The sequence below is a fragment of the Bolinopsis microptera genome, chromosome 5, assembly GCF_026151205.1.
Source record: "Bolinopsis microptera isolate Bmic1 chromosome 5, MBARI_Bmic_1.0, whole genome shotgun sequence".
Taxonomy (NCBI): Eukaryota; Metazoa; Ctenophora; class Tentaculata; order Lobata; family Bolinopsidae; genus Bolinopsis; species Bolinopsis microptera.
This window is the reverse complement of record NC_087076.1, coordinates 18,357,553-18,381,604: the sequence shown is the minus strand read 5'-3', so window position 1 is coordinate 18,381,604 and position 24,052 is coordinate 18,357,553. Positions and strand designations below refer to the sequence as shown.

General features: G+C 37.6%; 2 protein-coding genes across 2 annotated transcripts; both read left to right on the top strand.

Annotated features, from left to right (window-relative positions):
- Positions 1–2,350: 2,350 nt before the first annotated feature.
- On the top strand, positions 2,351–12,767 carry LOC134816034 (DELTA-alicitoxin-Pse2b-like). The gene is made up of 12 exons (XM_063824724.1): positions 2,351–2,536; positions 2,675–2,780; positions 3,116–3,278; positions 3,503–3,568; positions 3,715–3,876; positions 4,022–4,090; positions 10,563–10,661; positions 10,852–11,016; positions 11,252–11,338; positions 11,588–11,701; positions 11,876–11,977; positions 12,267–12,767. Exons 1-12 carry the CDS (start codon positions 2,419–2,421, stop codon positions 12,381–12,383), a joined length of 1,368 nt encoding a protein of 455 aa, XP_063680794.1. The 5' UTR covers positions 2,351–2,418; the 3' UTR covers positions 12,384–12,767.
- Positions 12,768–17,435: 4,668 nt separating this feature from the next.
- Positions 17,436–23,832, top strand: LOC134816032 (uncharacterized). Its single transcript, XM_063824723.1, has 9 exons — positions 17,436–17,593; positions 17,794–18,226; positions 18,498–18,659; positions 18,963–19,183; positions 19,468–19,603; positions 19,838–19,887; positions 20,097–22,734; positions 22,934–23,090; positions 23,218–23,832. Exons 1-9 carry the CDS (start codon positions 17,488–17,490, stop codon positions 23,494–23,496), a joined length of 4,182 nt encoding a protein of 1,393 aa, XP_063680793.1. The 5' UTR covers positions 17,436–17,487; the 3' UTR covers positions 23,497–23,832.
- Positions 23,833–24,052: the final 220 nt, after the last annotated feature.

Genomic DNA, 24,052 nt, shown 5'->3' with positions numbered 1-24,052 from the left:
TGAGGCATTTTAGATCTTCGTATATTTAGTACAAATTAAACTAACCAACTTAATTCCTTTGTAGCTAATGATGTAATTTAACGAAGTATACACTACATTTGCGTGTTTCACTGTCTAGCCCACCAACCATAATATAAGCTGGATAATGGCACACATTGCAACAAAATTGTGCCATACAAACAAAAAAAGGCACACCGCTCCCTCAAACAATATTCTGGACTAAAAAGAGTGCCATTTAGCAGTAAGAATGACTATTTCTGTTAAATATGTCACTTTTTACTGATTTCCGGGACACATATGCTGTTTAAATTCTCAGGATACAACTAAACTAAGATTCATATCTGCAACATAAACAATTCGGTGGTTTGAGATTATTGATAATGCTGATATTGACTTACAATAGTTGGTAATTCCCACGTTGGCTGCAGCAGTCACTACAGCTTATTAGTGGCACTCTAATGATATTATCTGTTTTTGACCCCTTTATGAACACAGTACTTTTCGAAATAGATACTTAAACTCAGACTAACGTCTAACATACCCATAGATTAAGAAATAGACAATTTTTGTCTTTTTACATCATTCATCTATATGACTGATATGCTGAATTTAGGCACTCGGGACATGATTAAGTGAAAGCAGTACAGAGTTTAAGCCTTCTTTTGACTAATTAATGTCATCTTTAATTTAAAAGTCAATGAGGTGACTGAAAAAGAGAACTGAAATTTCGATACTTATTTGATCAAGTAAAAAAAGTATAATTTCAAGCTGATATATGTGTGACTTTTTAAAGACTTTTTAAAGACACAACCAAACATTATCTTGTCCATAAAAAAAACACAGTCATGCCTAGTTATCTTTTTAATATTTTGACAAGAACCATCAATAGAGCAGTCGTATTCATGTATGAAAATGACTTTTTGCTAGATTCTGTATCCTACTGGAATTGCTAATGATGACTAAAATACTGAAAACTGTTACTCACTTCTATCTACCAGTGTAATGTGAACAATTTTTGGGCAAAATGTGACGAAATCAATGAAATTAGTCATTTGGAGATTAAAATGGTTTGCTGATTTTTGGCACTCAGTTTAATTGTTTATAAGTCATATTCTGCTTGAGCCTGGAACTTCGTTCTTTCAAATCACAACTGCTGAATATTTTCACTTCATCCTATGTACAAATCTATGGTTGCACTTTAAAAAGCATTGTGACTTTTTCCTCATTTTGTGCACTCTACTTTTAAAAAGGTAAAATCAGCAAAACACCACCTTTTTTAAAAAAACGTGTCCATAATCAATTAACTATAAAAATAATTGGTGATCTTAATTACTAATTAAAACAATTCATATACTATATGAGTTATCCAGTTTATCTTGAATTTCAAAAAAACATTAATTTACATAATTACTCAAGTGATAAATCATTATTATGTCATAATCCATTCAGTCAACCAATCATACATATATCCTCATTCTTCATCGTTTATCAATAACATATTGTTTTTCATTTAAACAGGGAATGGGATTTGACTTGATGAATCATATCTAATTCAGTTCCATAAATGATTGTAAATAAGAAGGCTGCACAGTGCACACTGCACATGATACTGTAAACAGTAATGGTCGTCAGGGTGGCAGTAAGGTTGCAGTTGAACGTGTCTTCTTTTTTAATACAAGATAATTTCTAAAAAAAATATTTTTCTCCGAAATTCACGTACCGTGTACGTCAATTTTTGGAATTGTAACGTTATTAAATTCACGAGAGATGATGCTTCCAACGTGACGGGGGTGGGTGGGGGGGGGGGGGGCAATGGCATAAAATAGAGAATTACTCAAGGGTTTTTCCATTTTCTACATAGAATGATATATAATTCAATTCCATAAATGATCTTAAATAAGAAGGCTGCATAGGGTACTGTAATGGTCGTTGCACGTACCTTCTTTTTTAAACGAGATAATTTCTGTTTTTCTCAGATAAAAAAAACTTGTCTCCGAAATTCACGTACCGTGTACGTCAATTTTTGGGAGTGTAACGTTATTATATTCACGAGAGATAATGCTTTCAGCGTGACTCTGTAAAAAGCGAACATGCAATCTGAACGCAGTAACGTGATGTTAAATCGTGAGTTGAGAACATAGGAAACTAGAGTCATGTTACCGTATCTTATCAGGTCACAAGGTGAGCTCGTGATATATTTTTGCTTGCTTTTCAAAAATCAAAAGCACATCCCTCTGTATTTGTTTTATGTTATATAACCTTGACTCTTCTGCGACTTTAAAGATCGATGTTCATCGATTATTTTGATATATACGTACCCCAACATTCATAAAATTTGAAGGTTTTGAGTTTCTAAGTCAGCCATGCCTCGATAAAATTTGTTAATTTCATTCTTATTTTAAATTAAGAAAATCAAGGATGCTCGTGATAACAATTAGTCTTGCGTTCCTGATGAGCGCAGTGTCTGCGGACTCCACTGGTCTGGGACAAGGATTTTACCTTCCCGCTCTTTCTCTGGTCGAGGACAACGGTTACGGTTCGTTTTATGACATGATAGATAATTTATTAGATAATTTATTAAATAGTTCTGATTTCTCTCAGCCTTTGTGGACAGATTTTCTGATTTTAGACATCGTCATGTTTTTCTTAAGATTTACTTCTAAACTTCTCGCAGGGAAGAGTGTGTTCGAGGCTGTGCCACCTGAGTGCATTAAACCTGTTCCATCTCTTGTCAACAGGGAAGAAAAAACATTCTTCGAAAACACAAAATCGTTTTACAGGTAAACTTTTAAATCATCATTTAAATAATAAACGGATTTGGTTTCCTGGTGATTAGTAATTACTTTCACTTCCAACGAACAAATTTATTCGTATGTGATATTACCTTCTCTGGTACTTGTTTGTGATAAATGGATTATCTATATATATCCCGCAACGCAAAGTATTGATGACGTTACTGGGCAACGCTCAGCCTGTCATTCCGCCGAACCGCTATTGACTATCCCGCCTAATCTCTATTCTCCATGTTTATGAACACGATAGCCTGGGGTCCCCAGTCCCCAAATATTGATGACGCTGTGTTCGAATTTCAGAATTATAAATCTAATTTTTTCAGTAAGATGGGTGTAGAAAGCTCGCTTTCCGGCGAAGTAACAGACGGGTTCACTCTTGGTGCATCAATTCAATCAGCCAGTAATTCTATAGACAGTGAAACTCTGGATGTTAAAGGAATGAGTCTGGACGTTTATGCTATCACCGGTTTCTGGGACTTCATTCCTGTGAGATGAATTTAACTGAAATTCTAATTGAAATATTATTTAAATTCTAATTGAAATATTATTTAAATTCAACTATTAATATTATTCAACTATTATTATCAATAAATTAGATTAAAAAGATGCTGAACATCATAAATCTTACTAAGTCGTATCGTGTTTCTCTGAAGTCTATACTTATGGTTTATCAAACACATTGAACTTGAACTCTGTTCCCCAATCCTCAGGATTGTTTAACTTCTGTTCCACTGGACGACGAGTTCGTGGCAGCATTCGAGAGTCTCCCTGCAAAGGTAACATTCGTTATAATGTATATTACTATATTATTATTATAATATATGTTATTCAAAAACATTACACCTGCTTAAAATCAATTTTTATTCCAAACTTACTTAATTATTTTGAAATTGTCGCCGCTCATTGGTTTGACTTTTTACAGATAGATGATCCAGATAAGTCAAGCAGCTGGTACATGTACGATGCGTTTTTAAAAACTTACGGCTCTCACGTGACTAAGAGAGTTTCACACGGATCTAAACTGACTCGGTACATTTTCTCAAAGTCAAGTGAGAAGATCTCATCCGCGCAGTTCCTCTGCAAGGTTATTTAATCGAACTTAAATGAATAATTGTAAGACATTATGATATACTACGACTTCATAGTCATCCTTAACTGTAAGATATTAATATAATCATCGTTTTGCAAGGGACGTTTTTTAAATTTCTATTTCACAAGAGTCTATTCAGGTTTGCTCAACTGTGAAAGACCTCAAACTTAAGTACTGCTCCAACTTTACAGCTGAGGATTACGCAAAGGTAAATATCGCACTCACCCAGTTTATCTATTGCTGCGTTAACACAAATTGTATTGCTCTCATTATGGACCAATATTAACCTTGTGTACTTTTATGTGTATTTTAGCTCATAAATTTTGTTCACCAGAGCGGTACTGTACGTACTAAGACACAGAAAATAGTGTCAACAATGCTAGTGTAAAGAATGTTAGTGTAAGGAATGCTAGTGCATGACTTTAATTCGAAAAGTTGAAAGAAGTATTCTCAGCATTCTCAGTTCTTCTTTTGATTGGTCGGCGTCGACAGTAAGCCTCCCTTACGGTGGCTTTCACAACGCGTGTCCATTCTCCAACTCCAGCATTCTCAGTTAAAGAAGTATTCTCAGTTCTCAGAACTTCTGCCCAGCAGACAATAATGCAATAATGCAATTTCCGACGCATTTCTTTACTGCAGCAATCAGTGTGACTGTGCACTCGTACAGTAATTATAGTCGCTGAACTTGGAAATGTCATTGTCTAAACCTTAAAATATGTGAATTTGTAGGTTAGAGTCCTCTAATATGAAGTTAAAGTGAACTTTGAGACCGGATCGCCGGCACTTGACACTTGACCAAAAGTGACCATGGAGAGAAAGTAACTATGTAGTCGCCAGCACCTACGTAGGTATTAGAGGAGCTCATATTGCAATCAGACTGACCTGTTTGTTTTACTGATCAAGTTAGAGTTAATACCAAATATTTGTCTGCAATTCCACTGAATGTCCGGGTTAATTAGAGTAAATAAAATTACAATTTCCTTGATCTAATATAAACATGCCGCTGCAAAACTACACTTAAGCTGAGCGTGGAAGTCGTTAATTATCTCCAATATCGCTGTTTGGAGATCGTTCTTCCAATATTTATGTCTCATCTCATAGTAAAGCAGTAAAAATCATTTTCCTCGACTCACTTTTTAAAAAATAAGAAGAAAAAAAAAGGTAAATAATGTTCATTTCCTGAATGATGTTTAAAAAATTAGCCGTAGGTATGAAAATTCGTGTCAAACTCTCATACCGTGTTCTGTAATTTAGGTAAAAATGAAAATAACCCAGGCAGCACCCAATCTAACAGAGGCAAACCTTATGATATTGTTAACAAAACAGTTAACAAACCAGTTAACAAACCATTCTAACACGTACTAACCCAGGTAGCACAGCTGTTATCAAAGAGTTAACAAACCATTCTAACACATACTAACCCAGGTAGCACAGCTGTTAACAAAACAGTTAACAAACCATTCTAACACATACTAACCCAGGTAACACATCTGTTAACAAAACAGTTAACAAACCATTATAACACATACTAACCAAGGTAGCACAGCTGTTAACAAAACAGTTAACAAACTATTCTAACACATACTAACCAAGGTAGCACATCTGTTAACAAAACAGTTAACAAACCATTCTAACACATACTAACCCAGGTAGCACATCTGTTAACAGAACAGTTAACAAACCATTCTAACACGTACTAACCCAGGTAGCACAGCTGTTAACAAAACAGTTAACAAACCATTCTAACACATACTAACCCAGGTAGCACATCTGTTAACAAAACAGTTAACAAACCATTCTAACACATACTAACCCAGGTAGCACATCTGTTAACAAAACAGTTAACAAACCATTCTAACACATACTAACCCAGGTAGCACATCTGTTAACAGAACAGTTAACAAACCATTCTAACACTTACTAACCCAGGTAGCACAGCTGTTAACAGAACAGTTAACAAACCATTCTAACACGTACTAACCCAGGTAGCACAGCTGTTAACAAAACAGTTAACAAACCATTCTAACACATACTAACCCAGGTAGCACATCTGTTAACAAAACAGTTAACAAACCATTCTAACACATACTAACCCAGGTAGCACATCTGTTAACAAAACAGTTAACAAACCATTCTAACACATACTAACCCAGGTAGCACATCTGTTAACAGAACAGTTAACAAACCATTCTAAGAACATACTAACCCAGGTAGCACATCTGTTAACAAAACAGTTAACAAACTATTCTAACACGTACTAACCCAGGTAGCACAGCTGTTAACAGAACAGTTAACAAACCATTCTAACACATACTAACCCAGGTAGCACATCTGTTAACAAAACAGTTAACAAACCATTCTAACACGTACTAACCCAGGTAGCACAGCTGTTAACAAAACAGTTAACAAACCATTCTAACACATACTAACCCAGGTAGCACATCTGTTAACAGAACAGTTAACAAACCATTCTAACACATACTAACCCAGGTAGCACATCTGTTAACAAAACAGTTAACAAACCATTCTAACACATACTAACCCAGGTAGCACATCTGTTAACAAAACAGTTAACAAACCATTCTAACACGTACTAACCAGGTAGCACATCTGTTAACAGAACAGTTAACAAACCATTCTAACACATACTAACCCAGGTAGCACATCTGTTAACAAAACAGTTAACAAACCATTCTAACACATACTAACCCAGGTAGCACATCTGTTAACAAAACAGTTAACAAACCATTCTAACACATACTAACCCAGGTAGCACAGCTGTTAACAAACCAGTTAACAAACCATTCTAACACATACTAACCCAGGTAGCACAGCTGTTAACAAAACAGTTAACAAACTATTCTAACACATACTAACCAAGGTAGCACATCTGTTAACAAAACAGTTAACAAACCATTCTAACACATACTAACCCAGGTAGCACATCTGTTAACAAAACAGTTAACAAACCATTCTAACACGTACTAACCAGGTAGCACATCTGTTAACAGAACAGTTAACAAACCATTCTAACACATACTAACTCAGGTAGCACAGCTGTTAACAAAACAGTTAACAAACCATTCTAACACTTACTAACCAAGGTAGCACATCTGTTAACAGAACAGTTAACAAACCATTCTAACACATACTAACCCAGGTAGCACAGCTGTTAACAAAACAGTTAACAAACCATTCTAACACATACTAACCCAGGTAGCACAGCTGTTAACAAACCAGTTAACAAACCATTCTAACACATACTAACCCAGGTAGCACAGCTGTTAACAAAACAGTTAACAAACCATTCTAACACATACTAACCCAGGTAGCACAGCTGTTAACAAACCAGTTAACAAACCATTCTAACACATACTAACCCAGGTAGCACAGCTGTTAACAAAACAGTTAACAAACTATTCTAACACATACTAACCAAGGTAGCACATCTGTTAACAAAACAGTTAACAAACCATTCTAACACATACTAACCCAGGTAGCACATCTGTTAACAAAACAGTTAACAAACCATTCTAACACGTACTAACCAGGTAGCACATCTGTTAACAGAACAGTTAACAAACCATTCTAACACATACTAATCCAGGTAGCACATCTGTTAACAAAACAGTTAACAAACCATTCTACTACATACTCATCCAGGTAGCACATCTGTTAACAAAACAGTTAACAAACCACTCTAACACATACTAACCAAGGTAGCAAAGCTGTTAACAAAACAGTTAACAAACCATTCTAACACGTACTAACCAGGTAGCACATCTGTTAACAGAACAGTTAACAAACCATTCTAACACATACTCACCCAGGTAGCACAGCTGTTAACAAACCAGTTAACAAACTATTCTAACACATACTAACCAAGGTAGCACATCTGTTAACAAAACAGTTAACAAACCACTCTAACACATACTAACCAAGGTAGCACATCTGTTAACAAAACAGTTAACAAACCATTCTAACACATACTAACCCAGGTAGCACATCTGTTAACAAAACAGTTAACAAACCACTCTAACACATACTAACCAAGGTAGCACATCTGTTAACAGAACAGTTAACAAACCACTCTAACACATACTAACCCAGGTATCACATCTGTTAACAAAACAGTTAACAAACCACTCTAACACATACTAACCAAGGTAGCAAAGCTGTTAACAAAACAGTTAACAAACCAATCTAACACATACTAACCCAGGTAGCACATCTGTTAACAAAACAGTTAACAAACCATTCTAACACGTACTAACCAGGTAGCACATCTGTTAACAGAACAGTTAACAAACCATTCTAACACATACTAATCCAGGTAGCACATCTGTTAACAAAACAGTTAACAAACCATTCTACTACATACTCATCCAGGTAGCACATCTGTTAACAAAACAGTTAACAAACCACTCTAACACATACTAACCAAGGTAGCAAAGCTGTTAACAAAACAGTTAACAAACCATTCTAACACGTACTAACCAGGTAGCACATCTGTTAACAGAACAGTTAACAAACCATTCTAACACGTACTAACCAGGTAGCACATCTGTTAACAAAACAGTTAACAAACTATTCTAACACATACTAACCAAGGTAGCAAAGCTGTTAACAAAACAGTTAACAAACCATTCTAACACGTACTAACCAGGTAGCACATCTGTTAACAGAACAGTTAACAAACCATTCTAACACGTACTAACCAGGTAGCACATCTGTTAACAGAACAGTTAACAAACCATTCTAACACGTACTAACCAGGTAGCACATCTGTTAACAGAACAGTTAACAAACCATTCTAACACGTACTAACCAGGTAGCACATCTGTTAACAGAACAGTTAACAAACCATTCTAACACGTACTAACCAGGTAGCACATCTGTTAACAGAACAGTTAACAAACCATTCTAACACATACTCACCCAGGTAGCACATCTGTTAACAGAACAGTTAACAAACCATTCTAACACATACTCACCTAGGTAGCAAAGCTGTTAACAAAACAGTTAACAAACCATTCTAACACATACTCACCCAGGTAGCACAGCTGTTAACAAACCAGTTAACAAACCATTCTAACACATACTAACCCAGGTAGCACATCTGTTAACAAAACGGTTAACAAACCATTCTAACACATACTAACCCAGGTAGCACAGCTGTTAACAGACCAGTTAACAAACCATTCTAACACATACTAACCCAGGTAGCACATCTGTTAACAAAACAGTTAACAAACCATTCTAACACATACTCACCAAGGTAGCACATCTGTTAACAGAACAGTTAACAAACCATTCTAACACATACTAACCAAGGTAGCACAGCTGTTAACAGAACAGTTAACAAACCATTCTAACACATACTAACCCAGGTAGCACATCTGTTAACAGAACAGTTAACAAACCATTCTAAGAACATACTCACCCAGGTAGCACATCTGTTAACAAAACAGTTAACAAACCATTCTAACACATACTAACCCAGGTAGCACAGCTGTTAACAAAACAGTTAACAAACCATTCTAACACGTACTAACCCAGGTAGCACAGCTGTTAACAGAACAGTTAACAAACCATTCTAACACATACTAACCCAGGTAGCACATCTGTTAACAAAACAGTTAACAAACCATTCTAACACATACTCACCAAGGTAGCACATCTGTTAACAGAACAGTTAACAAACCATTCTAACACATACTAACCAAGGTAGCACAGCTGTTAACAGAACAGTTAACAAACCATTCTAACACATACTAACCCAGGTAGCACATCTGTTAACAGAACAGTTAACAAACCATTCTAAGAACATACTCACCCAGGTAGCACATCTGTTAACAAAACAGTTAACAAACCATTCTAACACATACTAACCCAGGTAGCACAGCTGTTAACAAAACAGTTAACAAACCATTCTAACACATACTAACCCAGGTAGCACAGCTGTTAACAGAACAGTTAACAAACCATTCTAACACTTACTAACCCAGGTAGCACATCTGTCATCAAAACAGTTAACAAACCATTCTAACACATACTAACCCAGGTAGCACATCTGTTAACAGAACAGTTAACAAACCATTCTAACACATACTAACCCAGGTAGCACAGCTGTTAACAAAACAGTTAACAAACCATTCTAACACATACTCACCCAGGTAGCACATCTGTTAACAGAACAGTTAACAAACCATTCTAACACTTACTAACCAAGGTAGCACATCTGTTAACAGAACAGTTAACAAACTATTCTAACACATACTAACCCAGGTAGCACAGCTGTTAACAAACCAGTTAACAAACCATTCTAACACATACTAACCCAGGTAGCACATCTGTTAACAGAACAGTTAACAAACTATTCTAACACATACTAACCCAGGTAGCACAGCTGTTAACAGAACAGTTAACAAACCATTCTAACACTTACTAACCCAGGTAGCACATCTGTCATCAAAACAGTTAACAAACCATTCTAACACATACTCACCCAGGTAGCACATCTGTTAACAAAACAGTTAACAAACCATTCTAACACTTACTAACCCAGGTAGCACATCTGTCATCAAAACAGTTAACAAACCATTCTAACACATACTCACCCAGGTAGCACATCTGTTAACAAAACAGTTAACAAACCATTCTAACACATACTAACCCAGGTAGCACATCTGGCTACGAGCGAAGAACTGACGGTTAAAGGAGGATCTGCCGAGACCAGAGCTAAACTCATGACAAATGTCACTCAGGAGCTACTGGAGGTAGTAATTTAACTTTCAATTTCGAGTTTAACTCTGTTTATTGAAATTTATAAGCTGACCGGGTTTAAACGTGTGTCAGACTGTATTATATAGCTTATAAATACGAACAATGTAAAGCTGACTATGTAATGCTGACTATGCTAACAACGTCTAAATTAAACTAGTTCCTGTAACAGTCGTTTCCTCTCAGACGTTTCTAATGGAGGCCAATCTTACTGATCAACCTGTGTCAATACAGTACGAGAGTCTGTGGGATCTCCTCCGATCCAGATATCTAGGTTCCAGCCATTTCGTAAAGTCCATTAATCTGGAGGCCTATTATCTCGGTATGCTTAACACTGGCTGTGGTTTCAAGGTGAGATTTGGCGATTACACCATTGTATTTAATTGTTATAGTTGTTTTAAAAATATTAATATTTAAAAATATTAATTAACAAAGTAAGCGTATAATGAAACTTCGACGTACCTAGTTTCAACAGATAGTTGCTGGACTTCGGCGAATTGCTATTTGGTAAAGTAAATTGACTCGAATTATGCAGACTAATATAATATGCCCGTTTATATGCTTTTTGACAGATGATTTGTTTCAGAGGGATGGTGGAGTTGATCTTAGAAAGTTTGTGTTGGTGGAGGACGATCCTAATGTACCGGGGTATGAGTGCCAGCTAGCTCCAATGGTACGTACCAGGGTGTACCATTAAGTTACAGGGTGTACCATTAAGTTACAGGTTGTACCATTGAGATACAGTGTATAGTGACAGTGTACAAATGCACAATCAAGATACTGGGTGTAGTGTACAGATGTTTCATCTAACCTACATGCCTGTCCTCTTAAATATATACTGTATTGCTAATATGCTTGATTATTGGGCTTGTGTTTGGGGTTATACCTCCCATTTGATTCTTTGAGTTATGATCATCTCCAGGGTTGTCGTGGAGATAACGACTGTCACATTGGTGGAGCAGGTTCCACTTGCTATTGCTATGGTAACAGTTGCGTTGACAGCAAGTCCCTTTCTGATCCTCGCCACAGAGTTCAGGCAAGACACACATGATTTGCACCCCATTGTCATTATATATATATGCTTATATGGTATCGGGTGTGATATTCAGATTTATCTATGCCAAAATTAAAGTTGCGTAGAAATTGCATTAAATTGTGATTGTATCTAACCAGTATAGATCTATCATTACATTGATGTAACCCACAATAGGAAGGACGGGACATTAAGAGGGAATATGACGGGTCAAGTTCTTGGGACGGAGTGAACTGGTCCTGTCACTACCATATCGGGATATACTGTGTCTGTGACAAGGTGAGAGGACTTTACCCCCGAGGGAAATTATTAAAACCTGATTTTATTGCAGAACCACGTACGGTCGTTGTTCATTTTCCAGTTCGTTTAAGATGTTCATCAGATTAACAAGGTTAGGTTTATGTGACCCCTCTTTCGAGTCGTTAGTAGCACTATTAGTATTTCTCCGAATATTACAGAAATTTTAACTATTTCATAACAAGTCCTTTACCACGTCTAGTTATATTTCCTTATTTCTATAATTAAAATAAGTAAACCACGAAATTTCTCACCATAACCACTGTTGTAGTCGTGGGGTGGCGACTGGAAAACAGTCTGGCCAAGCGGCCGCCATGGTTACAGGAGAAATCTGGAATCGTACCGAGAGGCACAGAGGAAACTTAGTAAGTTTTATGGGAGACACTAACTACTACAGGAGACACTAATGACTGGAATATCGCATACCTCTTCTACATTATCTTCTTCCTGCATTCCGATAAAATTGCTGGAGAGGGAGCTCGAGAGAGAGAGAAAAAACAACGCATCAAAGAGGGGATGATTTTATTTATTTGCGTACAGATCTCTAAACCTAATTTACTGCCTCAAGACCAGTTCGTTCGTGTTTGTTTGTCTATTCTCTGAGTATTCCGTTACCTACGTCCGATATCCCCTGATCAGTGGAAATATGTTTGATTGCTAGAATATCGGGTCTGTTCTGACGTCAGCCTTTCTTATTACGTTGCACCTGGTGATTTCTATTGTGAACCCACCTATAACCAATAAAGTATTATTCATTCTAACTAGTTTAGCTTAAGATGGGGGGGTACCAATGGCATAAATGGCATAATGGAGAATTGGCCAACAAAAATTTCCATTTATGCCATAAAACGTATGCCATTTATGCCATTTTTGATATAATACATTTCTATTTTCTTTATTTGTCATATGAATCTTTAACGATCATTCCAAGCGTTATAAAGCATGAAACATGTCTCTTATTCAAGTACTAATAATAATTTGCCAATTTAAAGTCAAATATGAAGACCTAAATTCATGGCATAAATGGAGAATTGGCCAATAAAAATTTCCATTTATGCCATAAAACGTATGCCATTTATGCCATTTTATGCCATTGGTACCCCCCCCCCCCTCCCCCCTTAAGATATAATATTTGCATATTTGCAAACGCTGTTCAAACTATCATCAACTATTTGAGTTTATCTTTTGTTTTAGAAAGTGCCTTTTATTTGTATTTAGAACATTATTTTTCAAAATATAAACGGTTTTTAGTTATGGTCAGTATTGCATGCTGGGATCGTGACTGTTGAAAGAGTCACTATTAATTAAATGGGAAATTGGTAGATCACCGACCGGCTATAAGCCGGTTATAAGCCGGCTATAAGCCGGCTTATAGCCGGCTACAATTTTTATAGCCGGCTATAAGCCGGCTTATAGGCGGTTAGTAGCCGCTTACATTTGTTGTTGAGCGACGGCTATTAGCCGGTTATAAGCCGGCTATTAGCCGTTTAGGTATCAAAAGTGGTTATAAGATATTAACTCAACTACATCGTACTGAGCGATAGTCAGGAGCCGGCTATGAGAAATTCAGGGAAACCGGCTATTAGCCGGTTATAACTGGCTAATAGCCGTTTTCACTGAATTTCTTATAGCCGGCTCCTGACTATCGTTCAGTACGATGTAGTTGAGTTAATATCTTATAACCGGCTTATAACCACTTTTAATACTCCCACGGCTAATAGCAGGCTTATAACCGGCTAATAGCCGTCGCTCAACAACAAATGTAAGCGGCTACTAACCGGCTATAAGCCGGCTTATAGCCGGCTATAAAAATTGTAGCCGGCTATAAGCCGGCTTATAGCCGGCTATAAACCGGCTTATAGCCGGCTATAAACCGGCTTATAGCCGGTCGGTGATCTACCAACTGGGAAATTAAATATGTTGATTTCCCATCATTCCCTTCTAATTAACACAGTCAAACTTCGTTATACTTCGTTGTAGATTTCGTATCTAATATCTATGAGTACAATTAGCTGATTCTGAGGTTCGCAAAAGTCTTGAAACCTGGACCTCTCGCCGGGATCAACTTTGTCTTCGAAGACAAGTGAGGAAAATTTCCAAACCAGTTCTGTTAGAAACATTGTCCACAAACTTCGCTCAGGATGTTTCAGCACGATGTTTGAAATTTTGAGAATTGTGTCCAATTTTTGATATCTGGTTTTAGGTCGTAAAATAATTGTCATCAAAGAAAATTAGTGCAAAATATAGCTCCTTCATGAATTAATCTACAGATGTTTGAAACCACGTATAGTCTAAGTAATAAGCACCATGAGTTCAGAGTTAGCACAGAATTTATTTTCTCCAATTTTGATGAATTTGGTACCAAAAGTTGATAAAAAGTGCATGTGAATAAAATATAACATCATGCAACAATTATTGCTAAAAAGGCTTCACGGCGCTTGGTCGCCGAAATGCTTGATCACATCTTCAAGCAAAGCTCGTCAATGAAGAATTTAAGACTCAAGAATGCTGTTATAGCAACTGACAAAAATTTGTCTGTCTCTATATAAGGCACAACAAGTCTCAGAGGTTTCGTAGTTCCATTTTGTCCGTGCAGTAATTTTATAGCGCTTGAATGACAAAACGATTTTTCAATCAGTTTCCAACATCTATTGTATACGTGGTATGAACAGTCATATCACATTCTTCTAAATGTGCCTACCTTAGGAATAGGTACGTGGAAAGTGTACTTTGCATTATCGGGAGCCACGCTTTTTTTGGATGAAACAAGCTCCATTTTCTATCCATATAAACCTATTAACATTCTGCAGGTATTTTTAAAATAAGATTGCACGTCAGGAATGGGGATTTTTTTTTCATGAATGATCGTCTCTTTCAAGTTTTACCTTATCCTGGAAGTTTAATTCGATACAGATACAGAAATTTTTATTTCCTATCTATATCCGATACAGATAGGTAATCACATACGGATAGGAAATTTGTATTCGAGATCTTGTTTGCTCGGTGATAAACGAATCAAACTCGCTTTGATATTGTAGGAATAAGTGTCAGTAGGAAATACTAATATGGGGGGGGGGGGGGGGGGGCGAATATTACAGAAATTCTAACTATTTTCTTCTTCCTACATTCCGATAAAAATGCTGGTACATCCACAGAGAAGAGAGAGAGAGAGAGAGAGAGAGAGAGAGAAAACAGCGCATCTAATTGGGGATGATTTAATTTATTTGCGTACAGATCTCTAAATCTAATTTACTGTCCCAGGACTACCTTAGTACAGAATATTTGTACGTCTCGAGTTTTGTACGGATATTTTTTATACGGCATTAATTTTATACGATTGCATCAATCTCCCAAAGAACAGAAAAAAATCCGTTTAGTGACTAGAAAATAGAAATATAGAAATTAATCAATCAGTGTAAGACGAGAAAACGGATCCACTAAGCCATTAGTGTCCATTATGTTCTGCGCGTCTCTTAATGATTTTACTGCTTTCCAAATTCCTGCAGCTTTCCACCCTTGCAGAATGTTTTGTTTGCCTTCTGGTCCCTGAAAGTAAGCAAACGCTTTCGTGATAGTCTTTGCGTGCAAACTTCGTAGAATAGGCTTTCCTGTGTTAACTTTAATGTCATCTATTCGCGGAGAAATCTGAAGACATCTAGTAATCTCAGCACTGATATATTCTGCACTCTTATCTTGCTCGATTCGTTTCAATGTACGGTTTACCGTCAGATCAAGAGGAGAAAGCAAATGGGTGAGGTTCTTAGGTACATCACTAGCAACTATATTCAATGATGGCAATAGGTTCTGTAATTTAGATGCAGTATGACCACGGAAATCATCCCATATTAAGAGTGCCTTTTGATTTTCTGGGAGTCCTAGTTTCTTGATAACTTGATCAACATACGGCTTGAGAATGGAAAATTTATACGACACAAAATTTATAACCCATAAATTTTATACGACATAAATTTTATACGAAAAATCGAAATTCGTATAAATATTGTGAAGTATAAATATTGTGTACTAAGGTAGTTCGTTCGTGTTTGTTTATCTTACCCTTAAGTTCCATGGGCAAATAATACAGTGAAAATTTGCCCAAATTTTATTTGCGAAATAAAATTATACGGGTACTCAAATGTGCCTACCGTAGGTACGTGGAAAGTGTACTTTGTATAATCGGGAGCCACTACACGCTTTTTTTGGGATGAAACAAGCTCCATTTTCTACCCATATAAACTTATTAACATTCTGCAGGTATTTTTAAAATAAGATTGCACGTCAGGATTGGGGATTTTTTTCATGAATGATCGTCTCTTCGAGGTTTTACCTTATCCTGGAATTTTGATTCGATACGGATAGGTCATCACATACGGATAGGAAATCACATACGGATAGGAAATTTCTATTCGAGATCTTGTTTGCTCGCTGATAAACGAATCAAACTCGCTTTGATGGAATTTAAGGAATGAGTCAGTAGAACATTAGCGGACGTGTCACCCGCTAACGATTCGATTGTAAAGTATCTATGCCCCACAGTCCCACACTCCACAGTTCTCTGTTGAATGTTTTCAAGATCCTCAGAGCAATTTGGTGACAGCACTTGTGGATTGACCATTTGACTATTTCTGCCTGGTAAAAAGACTGGATTGATGTAACGAAGTTTGTCTGTTGAACAAATTTATGCGAAGACTTAGTTGGAAGGAATGATAGTTAACTAATTTTCTGCTACCACAGCTTCATCAGAGCTCAAAATTCAAATTATTTGTTATGCATTGATTTGTTGAACTTGAACAGACAAGCTGCTAAGAAAAAAAATTTAATTCCTTAAATGTTGTTCAAGAGTCATGTATTATGGAATTTATCAGTTGACATGATAATATGATTACGATAAATATGACATTACAAAAAGTAACGTATAGATCCAAGCATGGGATATGATCTACCCCAGGAAAGGATCCCCGCTGGAATTCCTGATAGGCTCAATCTATTACAAAATATCGTAACATGATTAAGATCTCCTTTCCATAAAAGATCCTCCAGGAATTGTTTGTGTGACCTTTTTACTTGCATTCCTTACTGTGGGGTGATAATGGATTTAGATACCCTCCATACCAATTAGATAGTCTGCTGTATTTCACTTCCTTTCATCTCCCAGCTCCCTTCGTTGCTCCTCTTTGTTGTAAATTAACCTCTTCTGATTTGTGACGTGTTTATAGTGAGCGTTGTAAGCAGATTTCGCTTGTTTGTTTCACACATTTTTTCTATTTATTTGGGTTTGTCAACATTCGTATATATACGAATGTTGACAAACCCAAATAAATAGAATATATAATAAATAGAATATATAATAATCACATACCTAATTTGCAACAAAGAAATGTTTTATGACCGTCGCGTCGACAAACTTTCTTAACTTGTGTTTGGTTTTGTTGAAATATTTCGGATTAACGACGTATAATTTAGGTTGAAGGAAGTTAGAAAAAGTACCTCCAATGTTACGACACGCGGCGTTGTGTCTGTACCTGTTGGTTCAATGTACAACAGCAATTGAATGGGACGACCTGGTGGATCGTGTACAGGACCATCATGACACAATTGGTGAGCATTCTGTGAGCCACATTAATCACAATTCGCGTATGAGCACAATGTAAAAAACATTCATTAAAACGAAACAAAGAGTGCGGTAATGATGGAGCATGTATAATATGAGTTTATTGTAGACAGACCGGGAAGATAAACAAATGTTTGCTATTTATAGTCGAACTTTTCAAATACTCAAACGACCAAATTTATTTCAGAGTTCCCTGCTGAAGGAAGAGACGATTGGTTTTGGGACGATCACTTTTGGAGTTATCCCCACATGATGAGAATGGAGTGTCCCGATGGTTACGGATGGGAGGGAAACTATATGGATGGACATTGTGAGCCCTGCCATCCGGGACATTACTCCGCTTCATGGGGTCCCACCGTCAGATGTGTTAGTTGTCCTCTTGGAAGCTACCAACCAAGCTCTCAAAGTCACCAGTGCATCAGTTGTCCTGAGTGGAGCCCCCTTTCCGCGGCGGGGTCTAAGAGTATTCAGGACTGTAACAAATGGCCAAGGAGCTTGGAGGGTACTCAGACAGCCATAGTTGAAGCGAAAATAGAAGTAATGGGAGACTGGACCTTCCTGAACGATATGCTTGAACAGCTCTCTGGATACGACGCCCACGATATGTCTGCTCACGTTATGTATGTATTCATCAATCATCATCTTATAATTTTATATCACATGTACAAATTTGCAATTTTGTATCGTCCTGCCAAACGGTAAGAGGCTACTCACACCCAAGTCTGAAACAATTGCGCGTTCAATTTAGAAAAAGTCGCGACACTTCTTATGATCAGTCGCGTCAAATATTATCAAATTTGAAATTGCTTGCTTGAATACCTATCCCCACTGAGTAGCTGATACATGAACTCTGATTATTTGTTAGTCCACTATTTAAACCTTCACCTTCAGGTATGATGCTGAGCGGAAGTGTAGTATGGGCACTGTAACTCTGGTCATGGCTGAGCGTGCCGCGTTCGAAGCTCACATGTACGTCCAAGACTTGAAAACAATGATCCAACTCGTTAACGACTGGATTGGTACCGGACACTCCTACGTCAACAGAATCTTCAGGTATGAATAATTCATTTGTGAGGACTATTATAGGATATGGATGGATAGTAACTACTAAACTTCATTATATTTTCTGATAAGATTCGAGAATTATTTGTTATGTGTAGCGGTAATCATTTGTTATATTATGGTAGTGTTAAAAGTATTGAAGCTACTTTCGCAAGTCTGAGCGTAAAACAACTAATGTTATATGTACTGAACGAAAAGTTATTAATACTAAAAGAGAGTCAAGATTCAAGAACAGTTTATGATTAACTTTTTTTTCGTGGATAAATTTGAATTATCAAAACTTATTAATTTCAGTATGCTGAACCTTGCTGACTCACTGTATCTCATCGGATTAAATATGGACCCGTCTAAGATCCACAGTCAGCTGAAAGATCTTCGAGTTGAATCAATCGATTCCATGTTTCACAGAAGTTGCAATCATAATCAGATTCACTGTACGGCTGCGGATGAAAGAATTGGTGTAGATGATGCTTATCTTAGGACATTGTCCATCTTCCTTTGTATTGATGATCCAGGTTGGTACTGTTTTTTCTACTTGTTATCACTTCACTAAATATAAATTGTCTGTTCCTAATTCCCGAGATTTTGCCGGTTTATTAGGGAGGCAACATTTTCTTCCTTTTATAAATATTAGCGTGTTACAGCGAACAACTTAAAATTGCCCATTTAATTGATGATTTAGTGTTCAACACTATCCGAATGTTTTAAACATACAACAAAACAAACAACACAAACAACAAGTTTAAAATGGAATGGCCACGTTAACTTATTACCAAGATCTGAAGTTCACTTCCAACAGATGCAGGTAAATATTCGCAGTCTTATCTTTCATACTACGCACCTGCAAGTGAAGCATGTATGACCCTGGGAGGGAAAGCTCGCCTTGCTCGTCATATCAGCCATAACTGGGAAGTTACAGGCTGTGGAGAGCCACAGTAAGTCTTCATTTACAAATCTAAATTCCAGGAGACAATTTATGCGATGTCTTCAGCCCTTGATATTGCGCATAATTTTGTATTCAATTGTTATTGTCGATCCCTCATAAGTCATCTTAGATGCAAACCGATTATTGCGGTTGAATTTTGCCAAATCACGCCATTCTAATTATTTTGCATTAATACTGATAACATTAAGATGTACATTCTAGATATTAATGCCCATTTTCTTAGGGGTGATTCTTGCCACATGTCTCTTATGAGGTGCGATGTCGTCGACGGAGGTATTTATACAATAAATAAATTCATATATATTTTGTATATTATTATACAAATTTCAGCTATTCAAATACTCTGATACAAATTTAATGCCAGTCTCCTAAGACATAGATTTTTGCGAAAAGCTGTTTCGACACGACAATGATCATATTATGTCAAAAAAGTCTATTGTAAAATAATTTGTTGGTCATGTAAACAATCAATACTGTTTCAGGAGCGTGGGTAGTAATTTATGTTGCAAAGACATACGAAGATCTCGACTACAAAGCTTTCGATGATGCTAAGTTAACAGACGATAAGGACAATGAATTTGAAAGGATTGCTAGTTTCAATGCTGATGATTGTATGGGGGGGCCACAATCAAAAGAGATCACAGATGGTCGTGATTGTGATGGATGTGATACTGACAAAAAACATCTCTCTTGGAGAACTGGAAGATGCGAACCATGCCCATTTGGCTCCTATCTTGATGTAGAAGAAGATGAAAAAAATTGTCATTCTTGTGACGGTATGTTCCAAAAAGATGACAGGAAATTTAACAATTTTTTGTCAGGGACATACACTTATGGATCTGAGTATAAAGAAAACTGCTTTATCTATAATCTAGATCATGATGTCTTATTCGATTACATGAGAAATTACCAGAGAAATTACCGCATCGATAGAAGGCCTTACCATATCCCTCGGGACAACCGACACCATCACCAGGTCGAAATTGAAGCAAAGTTAGATGTGTGCCACGCTGTCCAACAGAAAAAAGAATTTAGTCTATTTTGCGCGGGGAAATACGACCTGAGAGAACTTTCCTTCGACGATTTCACGGACTTTGACTTGACTAAGTTATCCTGCCTGGCCATGGACCGCCTCGGGGACCTTTATGAAGCAAACTGCAAAGATCGTGATTATTCGTGGCCACCAGCAGAAAACTTTTATTGGTTGGACGCTGCCTGCACAGCTGTGAAACACATCATGAAAACGGAGGAAATTCTTCAACAAGGTGACATACAACAATGCCATGATGTAAACGAAGAAGCTCGCATTTTGACAATGCCCTTCTCTCTCCAGAAAGGTCTTACCAATGACATTGATTGGGGAAGTGTATTGATTCCTCTTTTTGAACATATAGAAAGCATGACTCATGTAGACTTCTCGACTGTCACAACGGCCGTGAGAGGTATGATGAAACAGTTCGGTGTCTACGAAACTTCTCATGTAACAGGATTAGAAATGGCAGACTATCTCAGAGACCTGATCATCGAGGTACCGGAGAATCTAAAAGTGAGCAATGCTAGATCGGAGCTGTTAAACAAGATGTCAGATGTGTTCTGTGACAATAATAAAGTCAAGATGGATTGTAGCAGTGCTTGTGCTATACCATACAACCAATGCTTGATGGAAGAGGGGGATAATTATGAGTTGACATGTCATGCTGACGAGTGCAACAACTGTGAAGTATCGTACCATTACACGGACGAAGGAGAGGACCAGGTGTACGAATGCATGTACAGTGAGGAAGAACACTGTAATACACAGTTCTGGAATATGAGGGAGGGTTACTTTATTACTTTGATCTCCGCTGATCCTAAAGTACACGGAAGCAAGATCTACCATGCCGAATGCGATACGGGTTTAAGATTGATAATAGAAGATGCGAATGTCGATTTGGCGAACTGTATGGAGGAAGATAAGAATGGTTTCACATGTGATATGGATAAGTATAGTCTTCAAAATTATGATTGTGAGGAAGATAAATGCACCATGCCTTCATCGATAACGGAAGCGGAACTCTTTATAAACGCAGCTCATGCCCCCAAGGACGGGTCTTGTCGATTTATCGAGTTGGCCTGTAACCCAGGTTTCAAATTGGTAGGTGATCATGTAGCGTACTGTGACCTTGAGGGAAACTGGTCTCAGATGCCGACATGTGAGCCGGTAGAGTGTGAGGGAGACGAGTCCACTATCGAGCACGGCAAACTTGTCAACCATCTGGTGGGTGAGAACATGTCCTTTTACAGGTGTGATGTTCACAATCCAAGCTACAATGGTGATAAGGACTACTTTACTGCAAAAACGTGCGGAGAAACCATTGTATGTGGTAAGCATGAAAATGACCATTGTCCTCCAATGATAGATCACGGTTACAAAGTCAGAGAATGGGAGGATATGTCTGCAGATATGAGCGAGCTCAGAGCATGGAATGCAGAGTACAGGTGCAACCCAGGATTTGAGATCGAAGACAACCCAGCACTGCAATCTATCGAAGAGGCTGGTCATGGCTGGTCTCACTGTGTGGAAGGTGAGGAACCTAATGTGCCAAGATGTGTCGAGCAACGTAGTGACGAGAATACGGATAATACGGATGATAACGATGGACAAGGACCTTGTAAAATGCCCGAAATCATTTACAATGGAAAACTCATCGAAGAATTTAGTGACGACGATGGAAAAGTGACCCACGGAAAGTACGAATGCGACGAAGGGTTCATGATGGTCGAGACTAATATGAAGGACCACGGATTCTGCAGAGAAATGGACTTCTCTTATGAGCTGCCATTTTGTGTGGAGCCCGCGGAATGGTCAGACTTACAGTTTGAGCTTGTTGGAGGCTTCAGAAAGATGCCAAATTCTGGCCGTGTAAAGTTTCGCTATGTTAGCGCTGATGGAACTGAGGGAGATTGGCATACTGGGTGTGATGACCACTTCAACAGTCCTGGTGCTGGAGCTGTGTGCAGAACACTTGGATTTAACTATGGCAAGATGATTGATCCACCCAGGAGAATGCGACCTATCCCAGATCTTACCTTTGGAATCACTAACTTTTGGTGCTATTATGACGACGTCCTTCCATCAAGGTCAGTTAGCTTTTTCAGTTTAGATTTACATTAGGTGCCAACTACAATTGGTCGTCCAACGTTAAACTGAATCGATGCTATCAGTGCCACAAGTAAAATTGTCGGAGTCAATGAAGCCCTACCGGCCTAAGACACCATTCTTTTTCTATTACGCACTGCTTTCATGTCATAATTGATCATTAATTTTTTCGGTTTTCAGTCCTAGTTGTCACACTGACGACTATGGCGAGCTGGGATATCCTATTTGTGTGCCTGACGAACAGTTAGCGGTATCCTGTTTTGATGTCTGGTGGGATGTTGAAGTTCACTTCCATATGAAGTCCAAGAGAAAAGACAAAATGTTCTGTCCTGTCATGGTATGTATTGAATTTTGAGTATTGTTTATTGACGACACCAAATAGGAAAATTTTTGAAACAATTACAAACTCTTTGTGCTTGTCATTATTCAGTCTGGATGAACATTTTTGCAACATCGTATTTCAGATCGAGAAGGAGGGAATCAAGATGAAGACGAAGAAGATGGGCCTGACTGTTGGATGGGGAGGACTGAAACAAAATGAAGGCGGCGAATACGTATGGACGCCGTTTGAGGAAGGAACCCATTACGAATCTCGTCGATTCAGCAGAAAGAAGGGTTTCAGGGCTACTTTCACCGGAAACATGGATGATTACGATTGCTTCGCCTGCAACGTTTACCTTGGAGACATCTGGCTGAACCCTGCGGCAATACAGGCGAATCATAACTGTGGAATGGACGATTAATAAGAATGAGTTTAATCGAATAATCCGCGGCTGTACCTAGCCACCTAAACAATTTGGATTGAGCCTTACTTACATCTGAAGTCAACCTAATGGTCTTAGAGAAACTTTAGCAATAAGGTTATTATAATTAAAGTGTTGTTGCATTCATAATATTGACCATCAGAGTTGAGTGTCGCCAAATTGTGTCCTACTCCTAGCCACTTTCATTAGTTTGTGCATGTTAGTAACTTTTGTGGTCGCATAAGACACGAGTCTGATAAGTTTTAAAGTTTTGATATAATTTTGCTGATTAATATTCATTTTAATTTTCATCACCAAAATTTAGTACTTTCAAAATTCAGTGTTTGAATTATATTTATATTTTTCATGAGTAACGATAATTAATTTTACCGGCGTCACTTTGAATCAAACGCCCTCCGATCCCCATCGTCTTCGAAAGTCATATTATCCCATCCTTGTTAATACAGTATAACCTAGACCAGCTAATATTTATATAAGACGCGTTTAGTTTTACCCGTTAAAATCATTCTCGTCTCAATCTGCTATTTACTTGACC